The sequence below is a fragment of the Microcebus murinus genome, chromosome 10, assembly GCF_040939455.1.
Source record: "Microcebus murinus isolate Inina chromosome 10, M.murinus_Inina_mat1.0, whole genome shotgun sequence".
NCBI lineage: Eukaryota > Metazoa > Chordata > Mammalia > Primates > Cheirogaleidae > Microcebus > Microcebus murinus.
The window spans coordinates 77,753,425-77,777,674 of NC_134113.1; the positions used below are offsets into that span (position 1 = coordinate 77,753,425).

Genomic DNA, 24,250 nt, shown 5'->3' on the forward strand with positions numbered 1-24,250 from the left:
AGAGATGCAAAGATGGTTCAACATACACAATTCAATCAATGTGATACATCATATCAACAGAACGAAGGACAAAAACCATATAATCATTTCAATTAATGCTGAAAAAGCATGCAATAAAATTCAACATCCCTTCATGATAAAAACTGTCAAAAAACTAGGTATAGAAAAAACTTACCTCAACATGATAAAAGCCTTATATGACAGATCCACAGCTATTATCATACTGAATGGGGAAAAACTGAAAGCCTTTCCTCTAACATCTGAAACAAGACAAAGATGCCCACTTTCACCAGTGTTATTCAATATAGTACTGGAACTTCTGGCTACAGCAATTAGAAAAAAGAAAGGAATAAAGGGCATCCAAATTGGAAAGGAAGAAGTCAAAATGTCCTTGCCTGTATACTATATGATCTAGAGAAACCTAGAGATACCACAAAAACACTATTAAAACTGATAAGCAAATTCAGTAAAGTTGCAGGATACAAAATCAACATACAAATATCAGTAGCATTGCTAAATGCCGACAGTAAACAATCTGAAAAGGAAACCAAGAATGTAATCCCATTTACAATAGCTACAAATAAAATAAAATACCTAGGAAGAAACTTAACCAAAGAAGTGAAAGATTTTTATAATGAAAACTATAAAACATTGATGAAAGAAATTGAAAAGGGCAGAAAAAATAGAAATTTACTGCATGTTCGTGGACAATATTGTTAAAATGTCCATACTGCCCAAAGCAATCTACAGATTCAATGCCATGCCCATCAGAATACCAATGACATCTTCCTAGAAATAGAAAGAATAATCCTAAAATTTTTATAGAACCACAAAAGACCCAGAATTGCCAAAGCCATGCTGAGCAAAAAGAATAAAACTGAAGGACTCACATTACCTGACTTCAAATTATATTACAGAGCTGCAGTGACCAAAACAGCTTGGTTCTGGCATTAAAAATAGACACATAGACCAATAGAACAGAATAGAGAATCCAGAAATAAATCCACATATCTATAGTGAATTTATCTTTGACAAAGTTGTCAAGAATGTACAGTGGGGAAAGGGCAGTCTCTTCAATAAATGGTGCTGGGAAAACTGGGTATTCATATGCAGAAGAGTGAAACTAGACCCTTATCCCTCATCTTATGAAAAATCAATTAAAATGGATTAAAGACATAATGCTAAGACCTGAAACCATGAAATTACTAAAAGAAACCATTGGGGAAACACTTCAGGACATTGGTTTAGGCAAGGACTTCTTGAGTAATTGAACAAATGGGATGGCATCAAAGCTAAAAAGCTTCTTCACAGTAAAGGAATCAGTCAACAAAGTGAAGAGACAACCCACAGGATGGGAGAAAATATTTGCAAACTACCCATCTGACCAAGGATCAATAACTAGAATATATTAATATAAGGAGCTCTAGCTACTCAATAGGAAAAAAATCAAATAATACAATTTAAAAATGGGCAAAGGATCTGAATAGACATTTCTCAAAAGAAGAGATACAAATGGTCAACAGACATTTGGGAAAATACTCAACATCATTAGTTATCAGAGAAATGCAAATCAAGACTGCAATGAGATATCATCTCACCCCAGTTAAAATAGGTTCTATCAAAAAGACAGGCAATAATAAATGCTGGTGAGGACGTGGAGAAAGGGGAACCCTTGTACACTGTTGGTGGGAATGTAAATTAGTGCAACCACTATGGAGAATAGAATGGAAGTTCCTCAAAAAACTAAAAATGGAACTACCATACGACCCAGCAATCTCACTGCTGGGTATATACCCAAAGGAAGGGAATTCAGTATATCAAAAAGATATCTGCACTCCTATGTTTATTGCAGCACTATTCACAATAGCCAAGATTTGGAATCATCCTAAGTGTCCATCAACAGATGAATCGATAAAGAAATTGTGGTACATACACACAATGAAATATTATTTTGCCTCAAAAATGAATGAAATCCTGCCATTTGCAACAATAAGGATGGAACTCAAGAACGTTAGTTAAGTAAAATAAGCCAAGCACAGAATGACAAGTCTCGCATATTCTCACTCATATGTGGGAGCTAAATATCTAATCATCAGGAAAATGCAAATCAAAACTGCAATGAGATATCACTTATCTCCAGTAAGAATGGCCTTTATCAAAAAGTCCCCAAACAATAATGCTGGCGTGGATGCGGAGCGATAGGAACACTCCTACACTGCTGGCGGGACTGCAAACTAGTTCAACCTCTGTGGAAAGCAATATGGAGATACCTTAAAGCAATACAAGTAGATCTATCATTTGATCACTACTGGGCATCTACCCAAAAGATCCAATGACACTCTATAAAAAAGACACCTGCACTCGAATGTTTATAGCAGCACAATTCATAATTGCAAAGTTGTGGAAACAACCCAAGTGCCCATCAATACATGAGTGGATTAATAAAATGTGGTATATGCATACCATGGAGTACTATTCAGCTTTAAGAAACAAGGGTGATATAGCACCTTTTGTATTTTCCTGGGTAGAGCTGGAACCCATTATACTAAGTGAACTATCTCAAGAATGGAAAAACAAGCACCACATGTACTCACCAGCAAATGGGTATTAACGGATCAACACCTAAGTGGACATATAGGAATAACATTTATCGGGTGTCGGGCAGGTGGGAGGGGGGAGGAGGGGATGGGTATATACCAACATAATGAGTGAGATGTGCAACGTTTGGGGGATGGTCACTCTTGAAGCTCTGACTCGAGGGGGGAGGGGAGGCTTGGGCAATATACATAACCTTAACATTCGTACCCCCATAATATGCTGAAATTAAATAAATAAATAAATAAATAAATAAATAAAAACAAATTGATCTCATGGAGACACAGAGTAGTAGAATGATGGTTACCAGAGGCTGGGAAGAGTAGCAGGTAGGGAGGGATAAAGGGGGGTGGTTAATCTGGGCACAAATATAGTTAGATAGAATGATCAATGTTTGATAGCACAACAAAGTGACTATAGCCAACAGTAAGTTAGGGTATACTTTAACTTAAAGAGTGGAATTGGAATGTTTTTAAAACAAAGAAATTATAAATGCCTGAGGTGATGGATACCCCAGTTACCCTGATTTGATTAATTTACATTGTATGCCTGTGTCAAAATGTCACATGTACCTATAAAGGATATACAACTATTATGTATCCATAATAATTGTTTTTTAAATGAAACCTTAAAAAAAGGACCAGCATTAAAAAAAAAAAAAAGATGTGACAGCCATCTCAAAGCAATAATAATAACGGTAGCTAGAATTTATTGAGTCCTATATGCCAAGCACTGTTGTAAGTTCTTCATATGTATATATTTAGTTCTTTTAAATGTCTCCACATTTAAAGCCTGTTTTCACTAATCCTTTCCTTCTGTTTGTAAACCACATGCTCTCTTGCTTCTTTTATAACTACCTCTGTTTTTATCATTACCCCCTCACCACCATCAATTGGATCATTGTTCTTACATCTGAAATCTTTTCCTTGCTGTGGTGTGTTCTCTCTCTTCCTACACATACTCTTAAGGTCCTAATTCAACCTTTCTCTGGGTTCTGTTATCCCCTCCAACCCATATCCTATCAGTCATCTTCCTTTCAGTACCAACTTTTCCTATGAAACAATAGACTTATACTCTCTCCTTCAATTTCTGCATCAACTCTCTTTTCCTTTACTATTTGCCTTTTTTCTCTTGTTTCCTGGTGACCTAGTCGTCGTTTAATCCAGTGACCTTTTCTTGCTTCTCGTTGCTTTTGACTATTCTATAATTCTGACGGTTTTGACACTGTTTCCATCTTTAAACTATTGACTTCCTTAATTCAGATCACAGTATTCTCCCAGCTCTCCTGTCTTCTCTGACTTTTTAAAGTGGTTTTTTTTTTTTTGTCGTCTCATAAACATACAAATCATCTGAGATGGTTTCCTTGTCTTTATCAAAACACCCTATATCCAGTTCCTCCTTCTAAATTGCCTATTTCTGTGGTCTAATGGGACCATCCTTTTCCCAAGTCACCCCTGGCTGGAAAGGCTCAGAGCGGTATTAATGCCGCCCTCCCCTGGAGCCCGTCAGCTCCCTTTCATTCATCCTTTGCCTTCTCGCTGCCATTACCCTGGTCGAGGCTCACAGCACATCATGCCTGAATTATTGCCACTGCCTCCTAAGTGGTCTTTCAACCTCCTGCCATTCTCTCCTCTTCAGTTCATCCAGTATATCATCACTAGACTACTTGTCAGAAATCACTGCTTTGAATATTTCCTCCCTACCCCCAAGTCTGGCTTTCCATGACGCTCCATTACCTGCCCAATAAAACCCAAACTCCCTACAGCTTCACAGAGAGCTCCCAGTTTATCGCTCCAACTTCGTCTTCCGCTCCTCTCATTTATACTCGCTGGTTTATTTGCCATGCATCGTACAAGCATATATTTTTCTACCTCTGGTGATTTCTGTCTTATGCCATGTGAAATGCCTCTCTGCTCAAGTCTTAGTCCAGAGACCAGTCAAGGCCAACTCAGAGTCCACCTTAATTAGAGGGCTCCCCCTCTAATTATCCGTGTCTTTACCTGGCACTCTCTATTCCGATCTCTTGCACCACTTCTGAGTCTTTTTTGTTTTTCCCTGAGATGGGGTCTCGCCTAGGCTGGCCTTGAACTCCTGGCCTCAGATTATCCTCCTGCCTCAGCCTCCTGAGTAGCTGGGATTACATGCACACACCACTGCGCCTACTTCCGCTTTCCCGTCTTTTATCAGATGCTGATTTGTCTTGTACGTGTTTTATCTCCTACTGTTTCAGCACCTTGCCCCTGTTGAAGGTTTCTCAGTGGTTCCTCATAATTTCAGGATAAAGTTTAATTAAACCCTTCAGCTTGACGTATGAGTCTCTTCGTGATGATCTAGTCCCCTCTTGCTTCTCTTCTCACATCCCCCAAATCCTCTGCACCTACCAAAGCCCAGGCACTCCCACCTTCCTAGCCTTCCCCACTCCTCCTGTGTCTTCATGGCTGTTTGCGTTTGCTCCTCCCATCTTCTCTGCCCGGAATGTCTTCCCTCACTCACTGATGGCACTGGCCTTGCTTACCCCACGGTCAAGACTCAATTCAGATGCCACTTCCTTCCGGATGCCTGACGCCCTAGTCTGTGAGGTGTGTATCCATGTACCGCAGCACGCTGTGACACTGCTCTGCCCTTGTCCATCTGCTGAGCCCCCTTTCCTGGGGACCATAAGTTTTCTGTAGACTGGGACACTTCCATCTTTCCCCTCTGTATTCCCAGCACCCAACCCAGTGGCTATTGGCAGGTGTGACATGGGGAAGGCCAGCTGGTTACACAGGTAACCACATGCTGGCATTTACGTAGTTTACCATGTCTCGGGGCCTTACTTTCAAGCTGAATGCTTGCTAACTTGGCTTACCATGCTGAGAGTGGATGCATCTCACAGAGGTGGAACCTTCCTAACTAAGCTCGCAGGGGCTCCTATATAAAGACAGCAGGCCTATGTACTGATCATGATTGAGCAGGATGATTGGGTTGCTGCTGGCATTGCCCTGACCAGGTCCTTCTCCCCTATTTATACACCACACGGAAAGACATTCTCTCATCACTTACTCGCAGCCGGTCGTGTTGTGCTTGCCTGTCTCTGACGTTGACCCTCCTCTCGAGATATATCCCAGCATGGTTTTAAAAAGGAACAGCTGTAAGTACAAGTAAAAATATCTGGATCCCTCATCCATAGGATGTTACAATAAAAGTCAGCCCAGAAGAGGAAAATCAGCTTTTTCATAACAAAGTTCCAAACATGCTGCTGCTCATAGAGCATGTAGACAAAGTTGGACTGAAATTTTTTTTTGTGGTGGTGGTGGTGGTTTTTATCTTTGTGTCTTCACATACATCCTGTGACTACCCAATCCCAAAATCCAACGCCCCTGTGGTCCTTTAACCTTGCAATGAAAAAAATATATTTCTGTTCATTTGCCAATATTAACAATTCCTGATTCTAATATCCAACTTGATATGGATTTTTCTCTATTTTAAGTGACTAATAAATTATCTTTCATGTTTGATAACTATACCTTGAACCAAAATATGACTAGGCGTTTTTCTGTCATGTTCTATCTTTTTCTCTCTGTCTCTTTCTAAATAGAATTTTTCACGCAAATATATTGTTCTTCTTATCAATACCTCCAAGCTGGTCCTTATCAATACCTCTTCTTATCAATACCTCCAAGCTGGACACTTAACCACAGTAATGCAATAATATCTGCACCAGGGTTTAAGCACCTACTGTGTGTGTGTGTCAATCTCTGCAAAGTGTTTTATGTACCTTAAATGTAATCCTTAGCCCTCTGAAGGGTTTAATCCTAAAACAGCCCTCCGAGTTTATAGGTGAGGATACTGATCCTAGTCCTGATCCTGGAACAAAACAGAATGTGGAGCCAGGCCCGCCAAGCTGCCTTGTTCAGCCTCTTTCCCCTGCAGTCCTTCCCCCTCCTGGGCTGGGTTTGCAGGAGGTTTCACCACGGTCTCATCCCACCACACCAAGCACGATGAATATTCTTCTTCTTCTTATATTTTGCCCTTTTCATTCTGTCATTTTTCCACCTATAGAAGAAAAAAATATATATATTTTAGGACATGCCATGTGTGGCTTTATCAATATGTGTCAGTCAGATGCTGCTGCCTATGGGACAGGTATGCTGTGTGACTTCCAAGCATCATGTCACGGCACAATGAGAAATAGACCTTTGGAAGTAGGTGAAGAGTATATTTTTTTAATGTAGGTTTGCTGCACTGTTTAATGTATGTACCTTTGTAGCTGAGGAGGAGTATGAAGATGGGATCGAAAGGACGTGTGACACTCTGCTCATGTGCATCATCACTGTGCTGAACCAGGGGCTCAGGAACGGTGGCGGCGTCGGGGACGTGCTGAGAAGGCCATCGAAGGATGTAAGCTGGAGGACAAGTATTTTTTGAGAAGCACATAATTTTTTTTTTAACCTTTCTTAACAGCATTTGCAATGTGGTTTCGGTGTTCAGGGTAATATAGTGTGTCATTTGCTTTGAAAGTATAATGGTGGCCAATAAGATGAATTAATTGTATGCTAGGCTTACATAGAAATAGCTAATGTGCTAAAAAAGAATCTATGCATGTTAGTAGGATTATGAAATGTTTCCAGCTTCTTCTGTGTATCGTATTACAGCGCTGAAATCACGGCTGTGAACTTTATATAGGAGTTGATTGTCACATAAATATCAGAAACCGGGCTGCCTCTTGTCTGTCAGTTTTCTCAGGCATGAAGATTTCCTCTTTGCTTCTGCATAGGAACAGCCTCCATTATTTATCCATGATGAATATAAAATTTGAACAAATGCTAACAGGATTTCCTGTATTAAAATGGCAAGGCAGAGAAATTTCTCACTAGTTGCAAAGTCTCACATGCCAGGGTGGGAGCTTGAAAAATCTTATTTCTGCTCAGGCCAGTTGTTTCCTGTTGTCAGATCACCTAACCTCTTAACCCTCAGGTCCCTCATCGATTAAATGCCTGCATTGCATGATCTCTAATGTGCATTTTAATGCCGGTCATCGGGCAGAAATTAGCGTGAGCCGTATATACTTGGCCCTGTAAGGCCAACAACAAAAACCTACTCTAGAAATTGACAAATCATCAGTTCCTCCTCAGATTCCTAATTTCTGACATTTGGAATGGGCGTTTAACTACCTTTTGCGTAGTGTCTGGGATAGGGGAACTGTGCCAAAATGCTTTAGCCAAATGATATGATAAAGTCGTTTCTAAAGAAAGCTAAGTCACACCCTACGTCAATCCTAGAGAAATGGGCAGGGTTCTGGGAGTAGGCCAGGAAGTTTTTCTTACGACACTTAAAAGAAAATAAAGATAGAAAGCAGGTCCTAGTTTTCCAACTTGGGATACTACTTATTCTTTTAGCAAACATTTATTGAACATATTCTCTATGCTAGACAATGTACTCAACCAACATGCCATAAAAGTATGTATGTATTAATATGTTGTTTTTAAATGTTTTTTTTTTTTTCAGGAGCCCTTGTTTGCTGCCAGAGTGGTTTATGATCTTCTTTTTTATTTCATTGTTATCATTATTGTTCTTAACTTGATTTTCGGTGTTATCATTGATACTTTTGCTGACCTCAGAAGTGAAAAGCAAAAGAAAGAAGAAATTCTAAAGACAACCTGTTTCATCTGTGGTAAGTATTCTCTAGATGCTAAAACAATAGATGAATAAACTATTTGCAGGAAAGAGGGGCCAGAATGGTTTTTATTTGTCATGCTTTTGGAAAAATTGTGTCAAAATGAAGGCTGGATAAAATTCAGATTATGTAACTGAGCATTCGGCTGGAATTCTCTGCTTCCATAAATAGATGGGAGAATTATATCCCAAAGCTATCCTGTCATTATTTCTCCAATTTATATGATTCTCTGACTATAGAATGTGATGCAAAATGCCACAGTTCACCAACTGGCAAACAGGTTTTTAATCACAATAATATATTTATTACAGAACAGAATGACATTTATTTTGTTTTATTGGAATATGAGTTCAGAGATGAGTTTTTTTTTTTAGCATCATGAACTTCTTCTCACTGGCATCACTATGTTTTAGATTCTGAACTGTATCTTCTCTCAGTTTTAATCTCTCTCTCTGCATGTGTCTCTCTGTCTCTCACACACACACCCTGACCCCCCCATCTTCTCTCTGGGACCCACCCAGCCCTCCCCTCACCCCCATGGTTCCCATTGGCCCTGCCCTCACCTCTGTATCCAGCAGCCCTTTCTGGTTTCAGTTGTCTCTGTAGCTGGTCTCTTGTAACCCTAGAATCCATCCTCCTCTTTGGATGATCACCAACTCTAGGTTACACCCACCCTCCATTTTTCCATCTTGGGCTGAAGAATCTTTTGTTAAATGTCAGAAAACAAGCCTAATGGCTTCACCACGTTACTCTTTATAACTTCAGTTGGGCTCTCAATAAATTCCATTCCATTCTCTCCTTGGTTCTTATTTTGTCAACTATCTCATTCCACTCAATGGCTCTCCTAACATCTCCCCAACACTCCTAGAACAATATGCTATATTTTAAGGTCACAAGTATAAATTAGACCTGCCTTGTCCCAGGGTGTTCACCATCTACTGTGAGATACAAACACAATGAATAGTATGCTATGTCATGTATTCAGAATGATAGAGAAATTCACAGGGAGGTGTAGGTATACAGAGGAGGGTTGGCATTGGGAGCAAGGAAGAAGAGTCAGGAAAGCTTCTCAGAAGAGAAGGTGACTGAGCCGATGGTAAAAGATGAAAGGGAGTTCACCAGACCAAGGTGGGGAGGAGCAGAGTGGCCAGGATAAGCAAAGTCACGGAGGGGAAAGACAGTACAACGAGTGTCTGCACGTACCCTGAACAGCCCAGTATTGCTGACACACAGTTCAGAGCAAGGCATACCAGCACGGCAGGTTGGCCAGATCATGAGTGGTCTTTTATGGTAGCCAGCTTGGACTTTGTTCTATAGACTCGTAGAGGCTGGCAAACCATTAGAGAATTTTAAGGAGAAGAGGACAGGGTCTAATTTTTGTTTTATAGCACTGGCAGCTTTGGGGGGGTCATTATCAGGTAACAGTACTGGAAACAGAGTCACCAGATACGAGGTTATTGACACAGTCCAAGCAACAGGTAGCAAAGGCTTGCTCCAGGAAAGTTAGTGTGGCCGTATAAAGGGTAGAAGGCAGAGTCATTAATGAGATAGAATTTTTAAATCTTGATGGTTAGTAATGGACATGAAAGATAGCTTGGGTGCCTAGGGGGATGGTAATACCAACAATTGAGCTTGAGAATAGGTGAAAAAAAAAAACCACAACAACCCAACTTTGGGTAGTTTAACTGACTTTAACTGAATACTGAAATTCAGGTGTGTTCCAAACATCCCGAGAAGATGCACCTCACACAGGTCAGTACATGAGTCTAAGCCCCAGAGAAAGAGTCTTTGCTGGAGCCAGTAACTAGGGAATCCTTAGCCTGTATGTGGTAGTAAAATCTGGAGTCTGGAGGAAGGCATCCAAGTGAGCAGAGAAGCAGACAGAGCACCAGCTTTGAAGAGTTAGGCGAGAAAGAGGAACACACGCCAAAAAACTAAGAGCACCAAGTGAGAATGGGGTGAGGAGAACCAGGAACCTGGGGCATGTGGAAGTGAGGGGAGAAAACCACCGTGGAAGGAAGAAATTAACATCAACCCTGTCAGAGCAGGAAAGACCAATGGCAGGAACTGAAAGAGCCTTTGGGCTTCTCATTTAGGAGGCTTTAGATAGAGCAGATTGCACAGTGCTGAGTAGGGATTTGCTGGACAAAAATTGAGACAGAAGGAGGGATCCTCTCTTTTTACGTCTAGATTTGGTGGGGGAAGCAAGATTGAGATGTAGCCAAGGCAGATGTTGTACAACAACCCAGGGGTTTGGGAAAGAGGTAAACATGCCCAGAGGCTGAGAAGACTCCTTCAACCTTAAAAGATAGACTCCGACCTTGTTGAAAAGATGATGCACACCCTATTTTTTCTAATTTTTCTCTTTTCTGTGGGAAAGCTGTCATCACTTCCATTTCTTCACAATGAATTTGTGCACATGCTCAGCCTTTCAGAAGATGAACATTCTCTTCGCCTGTGTCACCTGGAACCATGTCCGTTCTCTTAGCAGCAGCAGCATTATCATGGAAAATAAAACATGACCATTTATTGAATACTTACTACATGTCTGGCCTTTTAACTTAGGTATTTTCTTTTAATTTTATTATGAAAAAATGAATAATATGTATTATGTATATTATCCCCTTTTTACAAATATGGAATTACTTTTTTTCTTTTCTGGTTTTTTTTTTTTTTTTTTTTTTGAGACAGCGTCTCATTCTGTTGCCCAGGCTAGAGTGCCATGGTGTCAGCCTAGCTCACAGCAACCTCAAACTCCTGGGCTCAAGCGATCCTCCTGCCTCAGCCTCCCGAGTAAGCTAGGACTACAGGCACGTGCCACCATGCCTGGATAATTTATATATATATATATATATATATATATATATATATATATATATATGTATATATATTTTTTTTAGTTGTCCAGATGATTTCTTTCTATTTTTTTAGTAGAGACGGGGTCTCGCTCTTGCTCAGGCTGGTCTCAAACTCCTGAGCTCAAACAATCCACCTGCCTCAGCCTCCCAGAGTGCTAGGATTACAGGCATGAGCCACCGTGCCCGGACACAAATATGGAATTAAAGACTCAAGTCCCATCAACATCTAGTTAGTAAGCAGGAGAGCCAGGATGTGAACCCAGGACTACCTAACGTGAAAGTCCACTACACTACATTCGTCTCCTAAAAAGACAGAGTCATAGTCAGGTATTAACTCCATGCCAGCCAGGCCTGGGGACAGACCGGGCTGAAGGGCATAGTGTTATGGGCCAGAGCCATTGTGTGGAAGGGTGAGTCCCACAGGGGAAAAACAGTGCTGGCCTTGGAAACCTTTCTGTGTGTCTCATGGTCTTTCTTTTACACAGCTTCCTATCAGCCCTTTTCTTCACAATCATTAATAACCACCATGTTGATGCATTACCTCTGAAAAAGGTGCTCTCTAGAAGCACAGACCAGAGGGATGGGAGCCTCATTCTAAGACATGGTCTTGCCTCCCATACTCTAACAACAAAAAACGTGAACAAAATAAGCCTATCATTTAACAGTAATTCCTGCCCCTCTGAGCTTTCCCTTCACTGTCACTATTCTCTTTGCCTTTTCACAGTTATTAAAAAGCCTGTGACCTATTAATTCCTTAAAACGTCCCAATAACCCTCATTGACACATTGAAACATTCTTTCCAAACCTCACTGTTAATTTCCTGCTGCCTGTTGCTTTTCCCTCTGCCTGCTCATTCTCTGGTCCTACCACAGGGTCCTTTTCTTCTCCCCAGATCCCTAGATGGAAGGTGTTGATTTTATCATCGAACCCTTGTCTCTTCTCTCCATCCTCCCCTTTGACAGCCCTTTCATGCAGATTATTGTCAAATATGCAGCCTCGGTGCCAGCCTCTCCCCAGACGTTTCCCCTCTCTGTTTTCAGCTGTCTACTGGACAGTTAGACCAGCATATCTTCCTGGCAGCCACACTTCCCATGTCCAAAACCAGTGTATCATCCCATCCCCTCCCCTTCCTCTAACCCTGCTCCCCGTCCTGACTTCTGTGTTGTAATATATGGTGTCCCACTGTGCCGCAGTAATCCGGGCTGGGAACCGCACGGTCATTTTTAGCATCATCCTTTTCCTCTGCAGGTGCACTGGCTGCCTTGTGCTGATGAATCTGCCCTCACAGTCTCACTCACATCCGTCCACCTGTTCCCGCAGCCACACCTTGGATTTTCAGCTCACCCTGGCTCACACCCCCCAGATGGCTTGCTCTGTGCTGCCAGACTAATGCTTGCGCTTTGGATTAATATTTCGCTACTCAAAAAGCCATCAGTAACACCGCGAGGTCTATAACTCTAAAACTTTAATTTTCCTGACACGTGAGGTACCCCACAATCTGGCCCCTTCTTTTTTTGCCTACCATTTCCCCCACTGTTCTCCCATTCATAGCTCAGGTTCCAGTCCAACCGCATTTCTCACCTTGAACTTCTTGGACTCTGTATGTGTTCTCAGTTGTGGGAGAATATTCTGTTTCGGATGCCTCGACTCCCAGGCTGTTCAACTCCTGTCCTCTCTGAGCCCCGGCTGTAATGTCATTATTCAAGAAGCAGAAACTCTCTCTGATCTCACCAACCAGAAGCAAACACAACTGCTCCTAAAGCCCCCACATCGTGGTTAGCTATATGGTACTTTTTTTTTTTTTTTTTATGAGACAGAGTCTCACTCTATTGCCCAGGCTAGAGTGCCGTGGCGTCAGCCTAGCTCACAGCAACCTCAAACTCCTGGGTTCAAGCAATCCTCCTGCCTCAGCCTCCCGAGTAGCTGGGACTACAGGCATGTGCCACCATGCCCAACTAATTTTTTTATGTATATATTTTTAGTTGGCCAATTAATTTCTTTCTATTGTTAGTAGAGACTGGGTCTCGCTCTTGCTCATCCTGGTTTCGAACTCCTGACTTTGAGCGATCCGCCCGCCCCGGCCTAGCTATATGGTACTGTGCATATTGTTGTTCTTTCATCACCTCTGCCGGATATTGTGCACTCTCATATTATAGAAAGTACATGAACTTTATACTCAAATAGACCTGGGTCTACAGTAGATCCATGATCTTAGCCAAGTTTTTTTTTTTTTTTTTCCCTTTAAATCATCCTGAGCTGTTACTCTCTTATCTGGAAAGAGAGGAATGTAATGCCATGTTTCAGCATTATGGTTGAGGATAAATGAGATCATGTGTATCAAAATCCCTAGCATGATGCTTATCTGAGAGTCATCTCTCAGAACATGTTAATTTCCCTTCTTCTGAGATCCAGATTCATATCTTATCCTCTTTTATGCACCCTTAGTGCGTACTGGGGATCATTCATAAATGTTTGCTTAATGAGCGACTATCTAGTGAGTCAGCTCCCAATTAACATTGTCTCCATGCTGTGTGGCCTCCAGCTTACAAAAGGAAGAGGAAGCAACTAAGTCCCAAGTTGACATGTACTGCAGACAAGAAAGCTGGGTGCCCTGACTCCAGGTTGTCCTGAATTTTGTCAACTGTAGGGTCTTGTTTCTATGGTGTAACATGTCCCCACAGGGGGTGTAGAGTCATAATCAGGAGGCACAAGGGGATGTTAGATCACCATGGCCTATTTTGTGGAAGCTTCACATTTATTCAAAAATATGAGAGGGCCCATTTAGGTAATTTAACCTAACAGCAAACTCACATAGTATTTTTATATGAGAACAAGTAGAATATTATAAAGTAGAACAAATTTAGTGTGAACATTTAAAATAAAATGGAAACTTTTTTAAAAATTAAAGATTTGTCCCAGATGCTTTGAGCTACTCTGACCTCAGTAACATAGAGATGTATGTTTCCAGGCTGGGCAAGGTGGCTCATGCCTGTCATCCAAGCACTCTGGGAGGCCGAGGTGGGAGGATCACTCTAGGTTAGGAGTTCAAGACCAGCCTGAGCAAAAGTGAGACTCTGCCTCTACTATAAATAGAAGAAAAAAAAAATAGCCAAAACAACAACAACAAAAAAAATAGAAAAAATTAGCCGGGCATGGTGACATATGCCTGTAGTCACAGCCACCTGGGAGGTTGAGGCAAGAGGATAGCTTGAGCCTAGGAGTTTGAGGTTGCTGTGAGCTAGGCTGACGCCACGGCACTCTAGCCCAGGCAAAAGAGTGAGACTCTGTCTCAAAAAAAAAATGTAGAATCAAAAAAAATGTACGTTCTCTGCTCTCGTCCCCCAAGGGCCCTTCAGCAGAAACATGTGACAACATGATGATTGATATCTAGATATGCGTTCATTCCTGGCGTCTTTCGCCACATGGAAGATGTAATACATGCCATGTATGTTATGAGAACTTAATTATGAGAATAGTTTAAACAGATGGGATATTTGGGGGTTGTTCTAGTAGGCTATTAAATAATGATTAATCTGGAAATGGTTTTTGGAAGAGTTGAGCGTTAAGTTGTGATCCAAAGAGGGACATACTATAGCACCAATAACAAAGGAGAGAAGCTCCACAGTAGGAGAGGTTTGGCTCCAGGTGTGTAACAAGGGACACGCACAGTAAGACAAGACAAGGTGGATTCTGTGACAGGGGGTAGGAGCAGTTGGGACTCTGCCATCCTTGAAGGCAATGGCCAGATGTTTTGAGAGTCGAACATGACTCAGAGAACAATTGCCAGTGATCCAGAAGGCAGTTGTGATCGGGTGATGATTGGCAGATCAGAGTTGAAGCAGTAAGTGCAGAAACATACTTGCCCTCCAATCCCTGTTAATTATTAATTTTGAATTACTAAAGGCTGGAAATCCAGTGAGAAGTAGATGCTGATAAACCAGGTGTTACAGAACAACACATGGAGGAAGAGATATCATGCTGTAGTGACAGTACCATAAACCCAGTCCTTCAAGTCAGGAAACTCAGGACCATCCTTGATTTCTCCTTTTCCCTAAATCTGTCTTTCTCCAGTTTTCTAAAATGCCTCTACAATCTCTCTTATTGATTTGTTCAATTGTCCTGTCAATTTTATTTCAATGCCTGCTATTTTCCGGACATTATAGCCGGTGCTAGTAATACAAAAATTACCGAGACAGTAAAGTGGGAGAGGCTAAGACAGAAAGAAACAAATTTTCATAGTGAAGTGGTGTAGGCACAGATTAACCCACTGGTTGTGTCTGTGAGAGTCAGCGGTGGACGTGGTTGAGCTGAGTCTTAAAGAAGGAATACCTGGACAGCAGAAGACCGAATAGACGGAGGCATAGAGTTTTCAAAAGACTCGGTATTTGGAAAATTGTGAGAAAGAGTAACTATAAGGAATATGCTGAGAGTGGCCTATCAGTGCATGAGTCTAAGGATGACTTCAAGTTCACTTGTCGACAGGGACTTCCTTAACAGACGCAAAGAAGAAGGGCTAAAGAAACCAATTTTTGAGGAGTTAAGCTTGACATGCCCACAAGCTATCCAGGCGGATTTACCCAGTAGGCAGCTGGAAATAGAAACTGAAGTTGAGAAGAAAGGTCAGTACTGTGGATAAAGATTGAGAAATCGTCAGCACAATGATGGTTAAACCATGGGAATGGACGATAAAGTTTACACAGTAGGAACTTAGGAAGATGAAAGACAACTAGTTCCCCCTGTTTCATGTTTCCCCTCCACTGCCCTGGTCCCCTGGTCTTCCAGCCTCAGTCTCTTCTCCTTCAGTCGTCTTCTCAATCAGTGCTGCTCCAGGAACAACTTGGAGTATAGCTCTGAACATACTGTGTTTCCCTGAAAATAAGACAGGATCTTATATTTATTTTCCTCAAGAAGGCAACCTACGGCTTATTTTCAGGGGATGTGTTAATTTTTTTAAAGTACAGTACAACAATCTACATTTATTCTAATATAGTTAAGTCGTCTTCTTCTGGAACATCATCATAACTCTCCAAACCCCGAATTCCATCTTGAATTTCTTGCAACTCTATTTCCTTTAGAACCATTGGCCCCAATCTCTCATGTTGAGCGTGGGGCAGATGTGAAGGGCTGCTCGTCTTCTTTACCGCTCTGAGACGAAATGCATGGGTTGTGCAGATGCGCTGCATAGCCACGCCCATCACTAGGTCTTATTTTTGGGGTAGGGCTTATATTGAGCAAATGCTTAGAAATCCTGCTAGGGCTTATTTTATGGGTAGGTCATATTTTCGGGGAAACACGGTACTTGTCTCCACTCAGAAGCCTTCAGAATAAAGTGCAGGCACCTTAGCTGTGAGTTGGAAGCTCTTCATGGTTTGTGCCAAATGGACCATTTCATCTTCATTTCCAAATATTCCCTTTTGGCCACACTAGAGGAACCTGACCCCAGTCACGTCGTCTATTTTCATCTCCAGGCTTGTCACATTTCCTTTGCCCAGGTAGCAAATGGACATGGACTTTGGAATCAGAAATGTTTTTATTTGAATATGGACCGAGTCTTCTACTAACTAGAGGTGTTAACTTAGGCACTTTATTGAATCATTCTGAATCTATTTCCTCACATGCTAAATGGTCATATTGGATTATTGTAATTATGATAGCACATTTAGAACATCTTTATAGTTGGCAGCATAAATAGGTGCGCAGTAAAAATTAAGTACCTTTTATTACCATTCGGCTCTTCTCCACTTGCCATAATTGTGTTCTGAGACCGGATTTTTAAAGCTTTATAATACTTCTTTGAAACCTTTTAAAGTATACCTAGTCAGAATTCATTTTGCCCTCCTTTTATGCCATTTCAGAATATAACACAAGTTGTCTGTTTCCTCTACCATATTACAGATTAATTAATAGTAGGAATATTATTTTAATAGCCCTATTACCTTGCAACCATAGATGTTTGAACTGAATTCTGGGAAATCTACTTGAACATTTTCTTTTTTCTTTTTGTTAACATCTTTATTGAGATATAATTCACATACCTGACAATTCACCCCCTAAGTGTGTACAGAATTCAGTGGTTTTCAGTATATTCAGAGTTGTGCATCCATCACTATGATCAACTTTAGAACATTTTTATTGTCCCCAAAAGAAACTCCATACCCTTTTGCCAACACCCTGTCCCCAACCTTCCATCTTCTTCAGTGCAAGCATGCACTGATCTACTTTCTGCCTCTATAGATTTGTCTGTTTGGGACATTTCATATAAATGGAATCATAATATGTGACCTTTTGTAACTGGCTTCTTTCACTTAGTATGATACTTTCAAATTTCATGTAGTAACATATATCAGTACTTTACTCCTTTATATTGCATAAAATTATCCCATTGTATGCATGTAACATATTTTGCTTATCTTTTCATCAGTTGGTAGACATTTGGGTTGTTCCCAGTTTGGGCTGTTATGAATAATGCTACTGTGAACATTCATGTATAAGTTTCTGTGTGAACATATATTTTCATTTCTTTTGAGTATACTCCTAAAAGTGGAATATGCTGAGTTATATAGTAACTCTATATGTAACCTTTGGAGCAACTGTCAAACTGCTTTCTGAAGTGCCTGCAATATTTTACATTTCTATTAGCAATGTATGAGGGTTCCTATTTTCCACATTCTCACTAACACATATTATTATCTCTTTTCTTTAATTAATTAAATTTTTTATTTCAAAGTATTAAGGGCGTACGAATGTTTTAGGCTACATGAGTCACTTTTGTAATGCTTGAGTCATGGCTATAAGTGTGCCCATCACCCGGACAGTGTTTATTGTACCCATTAGGTAGGTTTTTGGCTCTCCCCTCCTCCCTTCTCCCCCTGCTTGGTTTCCACTGAGTTTTACATTCTTCTGTGCACACGTGTGCTCGTCAGTTAGTTCCAGTTTAATAGCAAGTACATGTGGTGTTTGTTTTTCCATTCTTGGGATACTTCACTTAGGCTAATAGTCTGCAGTTCCATCTAAATTGTTGGAAAATATATTAATTCATTCTTCTTTATGGCTGAATAGTATTCCATGGTATACACATACCACATTTTGTTAATCTATTCATGAATTGGTGAGCACTTGGGTTAATTGTACATCTTTGCTGTTGTGAATTGTGCTGTAATAAACATTCAAGTGCAGGTGTCTTTTTGATAAAGTGACTTTTCTTCCTTTGGGAAGATACCCAATAATGGGATTGCTGGATCGAATGGTAGGTCAGCTTTTAGTTCCCTGAGGAATCTCCATACTGTTTTCCATAGAGGTTGTACTGATTTGCAATCTCAACAACAGTGTATAAGTGGTCCTTTCTCTCTGCATCCACACCAGCATCTGTTGTTTTTGGACTTTTTAATAAAATCCATTCTAACAGGAGTAAGGTTATTATTATCTGTTTTTTATTATAGCCATCCTAGTAGAACAATATTTTACTAGTGAGATATTCATTATTCATTCAATTAATATTTTGTTGAGTGCTGACTATGTGTCAGACATGATCTAAGCTACTGGGACCATTGGTGAAGAAAAAAGACAAACTGTATCTGCCCAGGTTTCTTTTATGTTCTAGTGGGAAGAGAGACATACAATAAATAATAAACATAATGAACTTTTATCCAAATTTCTGGATGAAATAATATTTCTTCTGTGCTAATTAGCAGGCAGGCTTTTTCTTGCACAATCATTTTTACTTCTTCATCTTAGCATTGTGATTTAGTATAATTTAACAACTTGGTAAGGGCTATATTCACTCTGTTAGGAGGTGAGAACCACCATAGGAAAAAGAGGAGAAAAGGGAACAGGTGATCCACAGTGTCAGCAAACAGGAAGGGACCCACAGTAGAGTGAAATAGGGTATTATCTAGCTAAGCCACATTGAAGTGAGGTTTCAGCAGAAACTTGAAGATGAATGAGTTATTCAAAGAGATATCAAAAAGAAGAGTTTGTGACCAGAGGAATCAAACAGTCCTAAGGCCCCAAAGCAGGAATCTGTGTTCCAGGAATGGCAAAGGGGCCAGCGTTGTTGATGGCAGTTAGTGAATGGAGTAGTAGCAGTCACATTGGTGTGGCTGGGAGACCAAATCACATAGACTTTAGCAAGTAAATATTGCATGGGGCACACTTGTTTATCTGAAATCCAAACTTAGCTGCGCATCCTATCTATTATCTACCAACCCTACTTGAAGGCCATCATAGGGACTTTTATCCTGAGGAGGTAAGGAAACACTGCAGGGTTTGTGACAGAGGAGAGACTCCATCTTGCTTAGGTGTTTGAGGGACCCTGCTGGCTGCTGTGTTGAGAATAGGCTGTGGAGAATGCAGGTGGAGACAGGGAGGCCTGGGAGGCTATTGCAGTACCCAGTGGAGGGACAGCAACGGCTCAGCCCAGAGTGCAGCAGTGAAGGTCGAGAGAAGTGGGCAGATTCTGGATATATTTCGAACGTAGATCCAAAAGCATTTCAACATAAATTGGATGCAGCATGTGAGAGACAGTATTCAGAGATGACTTCTGGGCTTATGGTTTGAACAACTGGAAGAATGGAGCTGCCATCAATCAAATCAAAAGAGGAGGACTGTGGGTAGAGCAGTTTTGGGCAGGAGGACTGGAGTTTACTTGGGGCATGCTGAGCTGATGATAGGTCAAATAAGATGAGGCATAGCCATCAGCCAGCTGAATCTTGTGCTATTTTCCATAAAAAATGTCCAATCATGTAAGTCAAAAGGTCATCCCTCTGTGGTGACAGAGTTTTTACTTACCGTGCTTTTTATATCTTACTATCTAAAGGGTCTTCTACAAGCCTTTTAAAACAAATGCTTAGAGAAAGAGTAGTCAGGATTGGAATTCAACTTCCTGGTTTCTTCTTCAATACCTAAACTGCAGAACCAAACTAAATCTCAACATCCCACTTTGCTCGACATGCAAATTAGTTTTTCTGTTGCTGTTTTTCTTCATCTTCATTCATTTCCTTTCATTTACTCTTCAACATTGAGAGAAAAGAATCTTACTGTCCAGATCTTTTCTTCAGTGTCCTTCCAGAAGCTGAAAATGTGCCCTGGAAACTGAACAGACCTCCCCCTCCCCAAAATGCCTGCCACCCGTGCTCTCAAGGGCTGGAGCAGTGTGACAGCCTAGCTGTCCTCAGGGTGCAGATGGCTGTCTGCATTCCCGTGCCCTTCACTGATTACACGTGGTTTCGGAGGATGACTCTCTCAGTTGCCTTCCCTCTTTTAATCAAAGTTCCTGGATAAAATGACATTTTTTTTCCTGTCCTGATTAGAAAGCATGCCTTTTCTTGCATGATCATTTTTACCTCTTTTTCTTAAACTTGTGGTCCAGGGTAATGTGACAATTTTGATATGACTGTATTTTAAGTTATCTTCAAGTTTTACATCTATAATAGGACTGTGCATTTCCAAAGAACCATGGGGAAAAAAATAAATGTTAGTTGGGAAGAAATCTATAAACTGTAGCCTCTTTTCTGGAGGTCTTGTGTACTGTGTTGTTTTTAATCATAGCATTTTAAAATTGGCACACCCTTACAGAAAGCGTTTTTTTTTTCCCACGGTAATTATCATGCTTTGTTTTTATGCTAAGAAGTAAATGCTGGTTAAATAACAAATTACATATATTGTGTTTCCTGTGTTTTGCAGGACTTGAGAGGGACAAGTTTGATAATAAGACTGTTTCCTTTGAGGAGCACATTAAGTCAGAACACAATATGTGGCATTATTTGTACTTCATAGTCCTGGTGAAAGTTAAAGACCCAACTGAATACACCGGACCTGAGAGTTATGTGGCTCAAATGATTGTGGTGAGTGATCAAGGGGTTTTAATCTGTGACTGTGTCACGTTTTATATACTTTCACCTTCTCTACCCTACCCTCTCAAAATATAAAGGTTCTAGCAAATCATCTTTTGTTAACTTTTAAGTGGGCCTGTCCATCATCGAAGAACCTCTACACTGGCTAAATCATTGGTTCACAGTAGACTTCTTGGTTATTGAAACCAAATCTCAGTCTCAAGTGCACAGTTAATATCTGCTGGAGGACTCTCTGTGCAGTGAATAGCACCATCTCAGCCATGTCTGTTGCCTCCTGACCTCATGCCTTCCATCATTGCTCATGTCCCACTTCCCCAAAATCTGGAACTTCCCCATTGTTAAATACGAGTAGAAGATTGATATTTTAAGAAATTCCTTGACTTTCAAAAATCGAGAGTTTAAGACATTAAATTGTGTTTGGGGAGAGTATGATGGTCTTTCCTAACAGGAGAGCCCTGGTTTCCTGTCAACGCCCACTGTAGATTGATGTACCACTGTTGCTGACGGATTCGCATTGATCCTGCCACATCCAGTCGCTGGTAACTCCTTGTTATTAAGATCAGCACTGAGAGTGTGGTTGTCCACGATATGAAGTTTCTCCTGTCTCATAGAAAATTAAAACTAACTGGCCTAGGCCGGGCGTGGTGACTCATGCCTGTAATCCTAGCACTCTGGGAGGCTGAGGTGGGAGGATCACTCAAGCTCAGGAGTTCAAAACCAGCCTGAGCACGAGTGAGACCCCATCTCTACTAAAAATAGAAAGAAATCAATTGGCCTACTAAAAATATATAGAAAAAATTAGCTGGGCATGGTGGCGCATGCCTGTGGTCTCAGCTACTCAGGAGGCTGAGGCAGCAGGATTGCTTGAGCCCAGGAGTTTGAAGTTGCTGTGAGCTAGGCTGATGCCATGGCACTCTAGCCTCGGCAACAGAGTGAGACTCTGTCTCAAAAAAAAAAAAAAACACAAAAAAACACTAACTGGCCTAAAGGGAAATCAAAGGTACAACTTTAGTGTATCCAAATACAGGTTTAGTGAGCATGATTATATCTGATACATATTTTTGAGTTCCTGTAATAAACATAGCTATATATTGGATATCTTTTCTCAAAAATCCTCGTATACAATTGTGTTCACTATTGGAGAAAGAGGGCTTAGAAGACATATCATGATCCTCCGTGCTGCTTGGTCCTGAGGCTAAAATGTAGTGAGCACCAATGCAGAAGCGTCAGCAGAGCTAGGTCACGGTGGCTCTGTACCCTTCCCTTGCCAGCTTGTCACCCACTGAGGAAAACATAGACTACAGCATAGGGAGCGAACAAAGCACTTTTCTGTTGGGTAACGTATTAATAAGTACAAGTTAATATATAAGAATAGTTTACCTTACCTGTCAATATTTATATGTCATAGGAGAGCTACATGTAAATTGAGTTTTTTACAGTTCAGCATTTTTCATGCTTTGTTATTAGTGACTTGCATCCTACTGTAAGTCTTTTTCTCTGTGTTCTTCATTTAACAGTGAGCAGAACCTAATATTGTCTCTCTTTCTCTACTCTTGCCTTTCTGCCCTCTCCGCCTTCTAAATCAGGAAAAAAAGGTAATCATTCAAAGGATGTGCATTCATAGTCATCCTTTACACATTCTTGCTCTCATTGACAAGAAACATTTCATTTCTGTTTGCTGGGTGGAAAGGCATGTAAAGCATTACGTTTAAATTGTGACCTCACATTGGTGCATTTTATCAAAGTTTGAGTAAGTTTCATCAGTATGTATTTTGGGGGCTCCTATTATGTCCCTTGGACTATAAAATGTATCCAACTGAAGCGTTGGATACATTCCTTCTCTGAGGAAGAACTCAGAGCTTACCATGTTTCCCCAAAAATAAGACCTACCCATAAAATAAGCCTTAGCAGGATTTCTAAGCGTTTGTGCAATAGAAGCCCTACCCAGAAAATAAGACCTAGTGATGGGCGTGGCTACGCACAGTATCTGCACAACCTATGCATTTCGTCGTGGAATGGGTAAAGAAGATGAGCAGCCCTTCTCATCTGCCCCATCGTGACAGCTACTATCCCAGAGGTGACCGTAAAGGTGCGGGCAGCCCCACCAACAAGGTTGGCTCCCCCTGTCAGGTCCCGGCCATCCTGTGCGTGCTGCAAGCTGAGGCTTTGAGGGGAAAATAACACATCCCCTGAAAATAAGCCCTAGGATGTCTTCTTGAGGAAAAATAAATATAAGACCCTGTCTTATTTTCAGAGAAACACATTAGTCAGTAGTCGGAAGGAGGGAGGAATAACAAACCAAAACTAGAATGTGCCAAATTCCCCAAGGGTAGTACAAATGAAAACTTGTGAAGGCTTAAAGATGTAGTGTGACATCCAGCTGGGAGAAGGTGGAGGGGAATGGATGTGTGGGTATGGGGGGAGGGGTGGAATACCCCAGACAGAGCAGGGTTTGTGCAGATGGGGAGTGTTTGCACATATAAGGGAACAGCCTGAACAAAAGCTTAAAAGTGGTACATGTAGACACAGGTGATCATGAGTTGCCCAGTTTCACTGGCACATGGTCCACTTGTAAGGAAGCTCTGAGAGATACAACAGAAAATGTAGATTGGACTTTTGAATAATAAAGGTAGGCATTTGGATGTTGTTTCAGCATCAATGGAAGCCTCTAAAGGTCATAACTAAGGGAATAATGTGGCCTAGGACAAGAGTCAGGCATTGGTGTGCAGGCCAGTTGGAGAGGAGGAGGACGAAGTCAGAGATGGCGTCCAGCAATGGATGAGATTGGGGGTGGAAGACGTGGAGCAGCAGGGGAGGTGAAGGGAGCAAGATGAGCCTGAGACACTGGACATAGTGAGCCTGGGCATTGGGAGAAACGTGGTGGGTCAGTTTCAGAAAGCGTCTTCATTAGGAACAAAAGCTGGTTAGAGAAGATGACTTTTTGACCTTGAAGTGAGACTGGAAGCTGAGAGTCATGGGTTAAGAGGAACAATGCAGGGGCCAGGTGGGAGTCTTGGAGCCAGAAAGACCAGACTTTGGGTCTATCACGTATTCGCCAGGGGGGCTTGGATATCACGGAGAAGTCTTGGAGCCTACCTGAGCCTCTGCCTCCTCATCTAAAATGGAGGAGCTGCTGCATTGCCCACAGGTGTGTCGTGAGCTCAGCGAGATGACAGGTAAAAAGTGCCTAGTCAAGTGTAGAGCCTCGGTGCATGACCATTCTCAGTGCGACTGCGCAGAGAATTACCATGAAAGCCATCGAATTAGAGGGAGATAGGAGAAGGGAGGGA

At 41.3% G+C, this 24,250-nt stretch overlaps 1 protein-coding gene and 1 long non-coding RNA gene across 2 annotated transcripts in view; one reads left to right on the forward strand and one right to left on the reverse strand.

Annotated features, from left to right (window-relative positions):
• Positions 1–24,250, forward strand: part of ITPR2 (inositol 1,4,5-trisphosphate receptor type 2) — a 467,092-nt gene that overhangs the window by 393,768 nt on the left and 49,074 nt on the right. The window contains exons 53-55 of the mRNA XM_012739535.3: positions 6,845–6,975; positions 8,083–8,248; positions 20,791–20,951. Of these exons, the coding sequence (XP_012594989.3) occupies positions 6,845–6,975; positions 8,083–8,248; positions 20,791–20,951 (458 nt within the window). The remainder of the gene's footprint in view (positions 1–6,844; positions 6,976–8,082; positions 8,249–20,790; positions 20,952–24,250) is intronic.
• The window catches only part of LOC142873405 (uncharacterized), a 79,230-nt gene continuing 60,450 nt past the window's right edge, over positions 5,471–24,250 (reverse strand). The window contains exons 2-3 of the long non-coding RNA XR_012921467.1: positions 6,353–6,630; positions 5,471–5,723 (exon numbers count right to left, since the gene is read on the reverse strand). This is a non-coding gene — a long non-coding RNA (uncharacterized LOC142873405). The remainder of the gene's footprint in view (positions 5,724–6,352; positions 6,631–24,250) is intronic.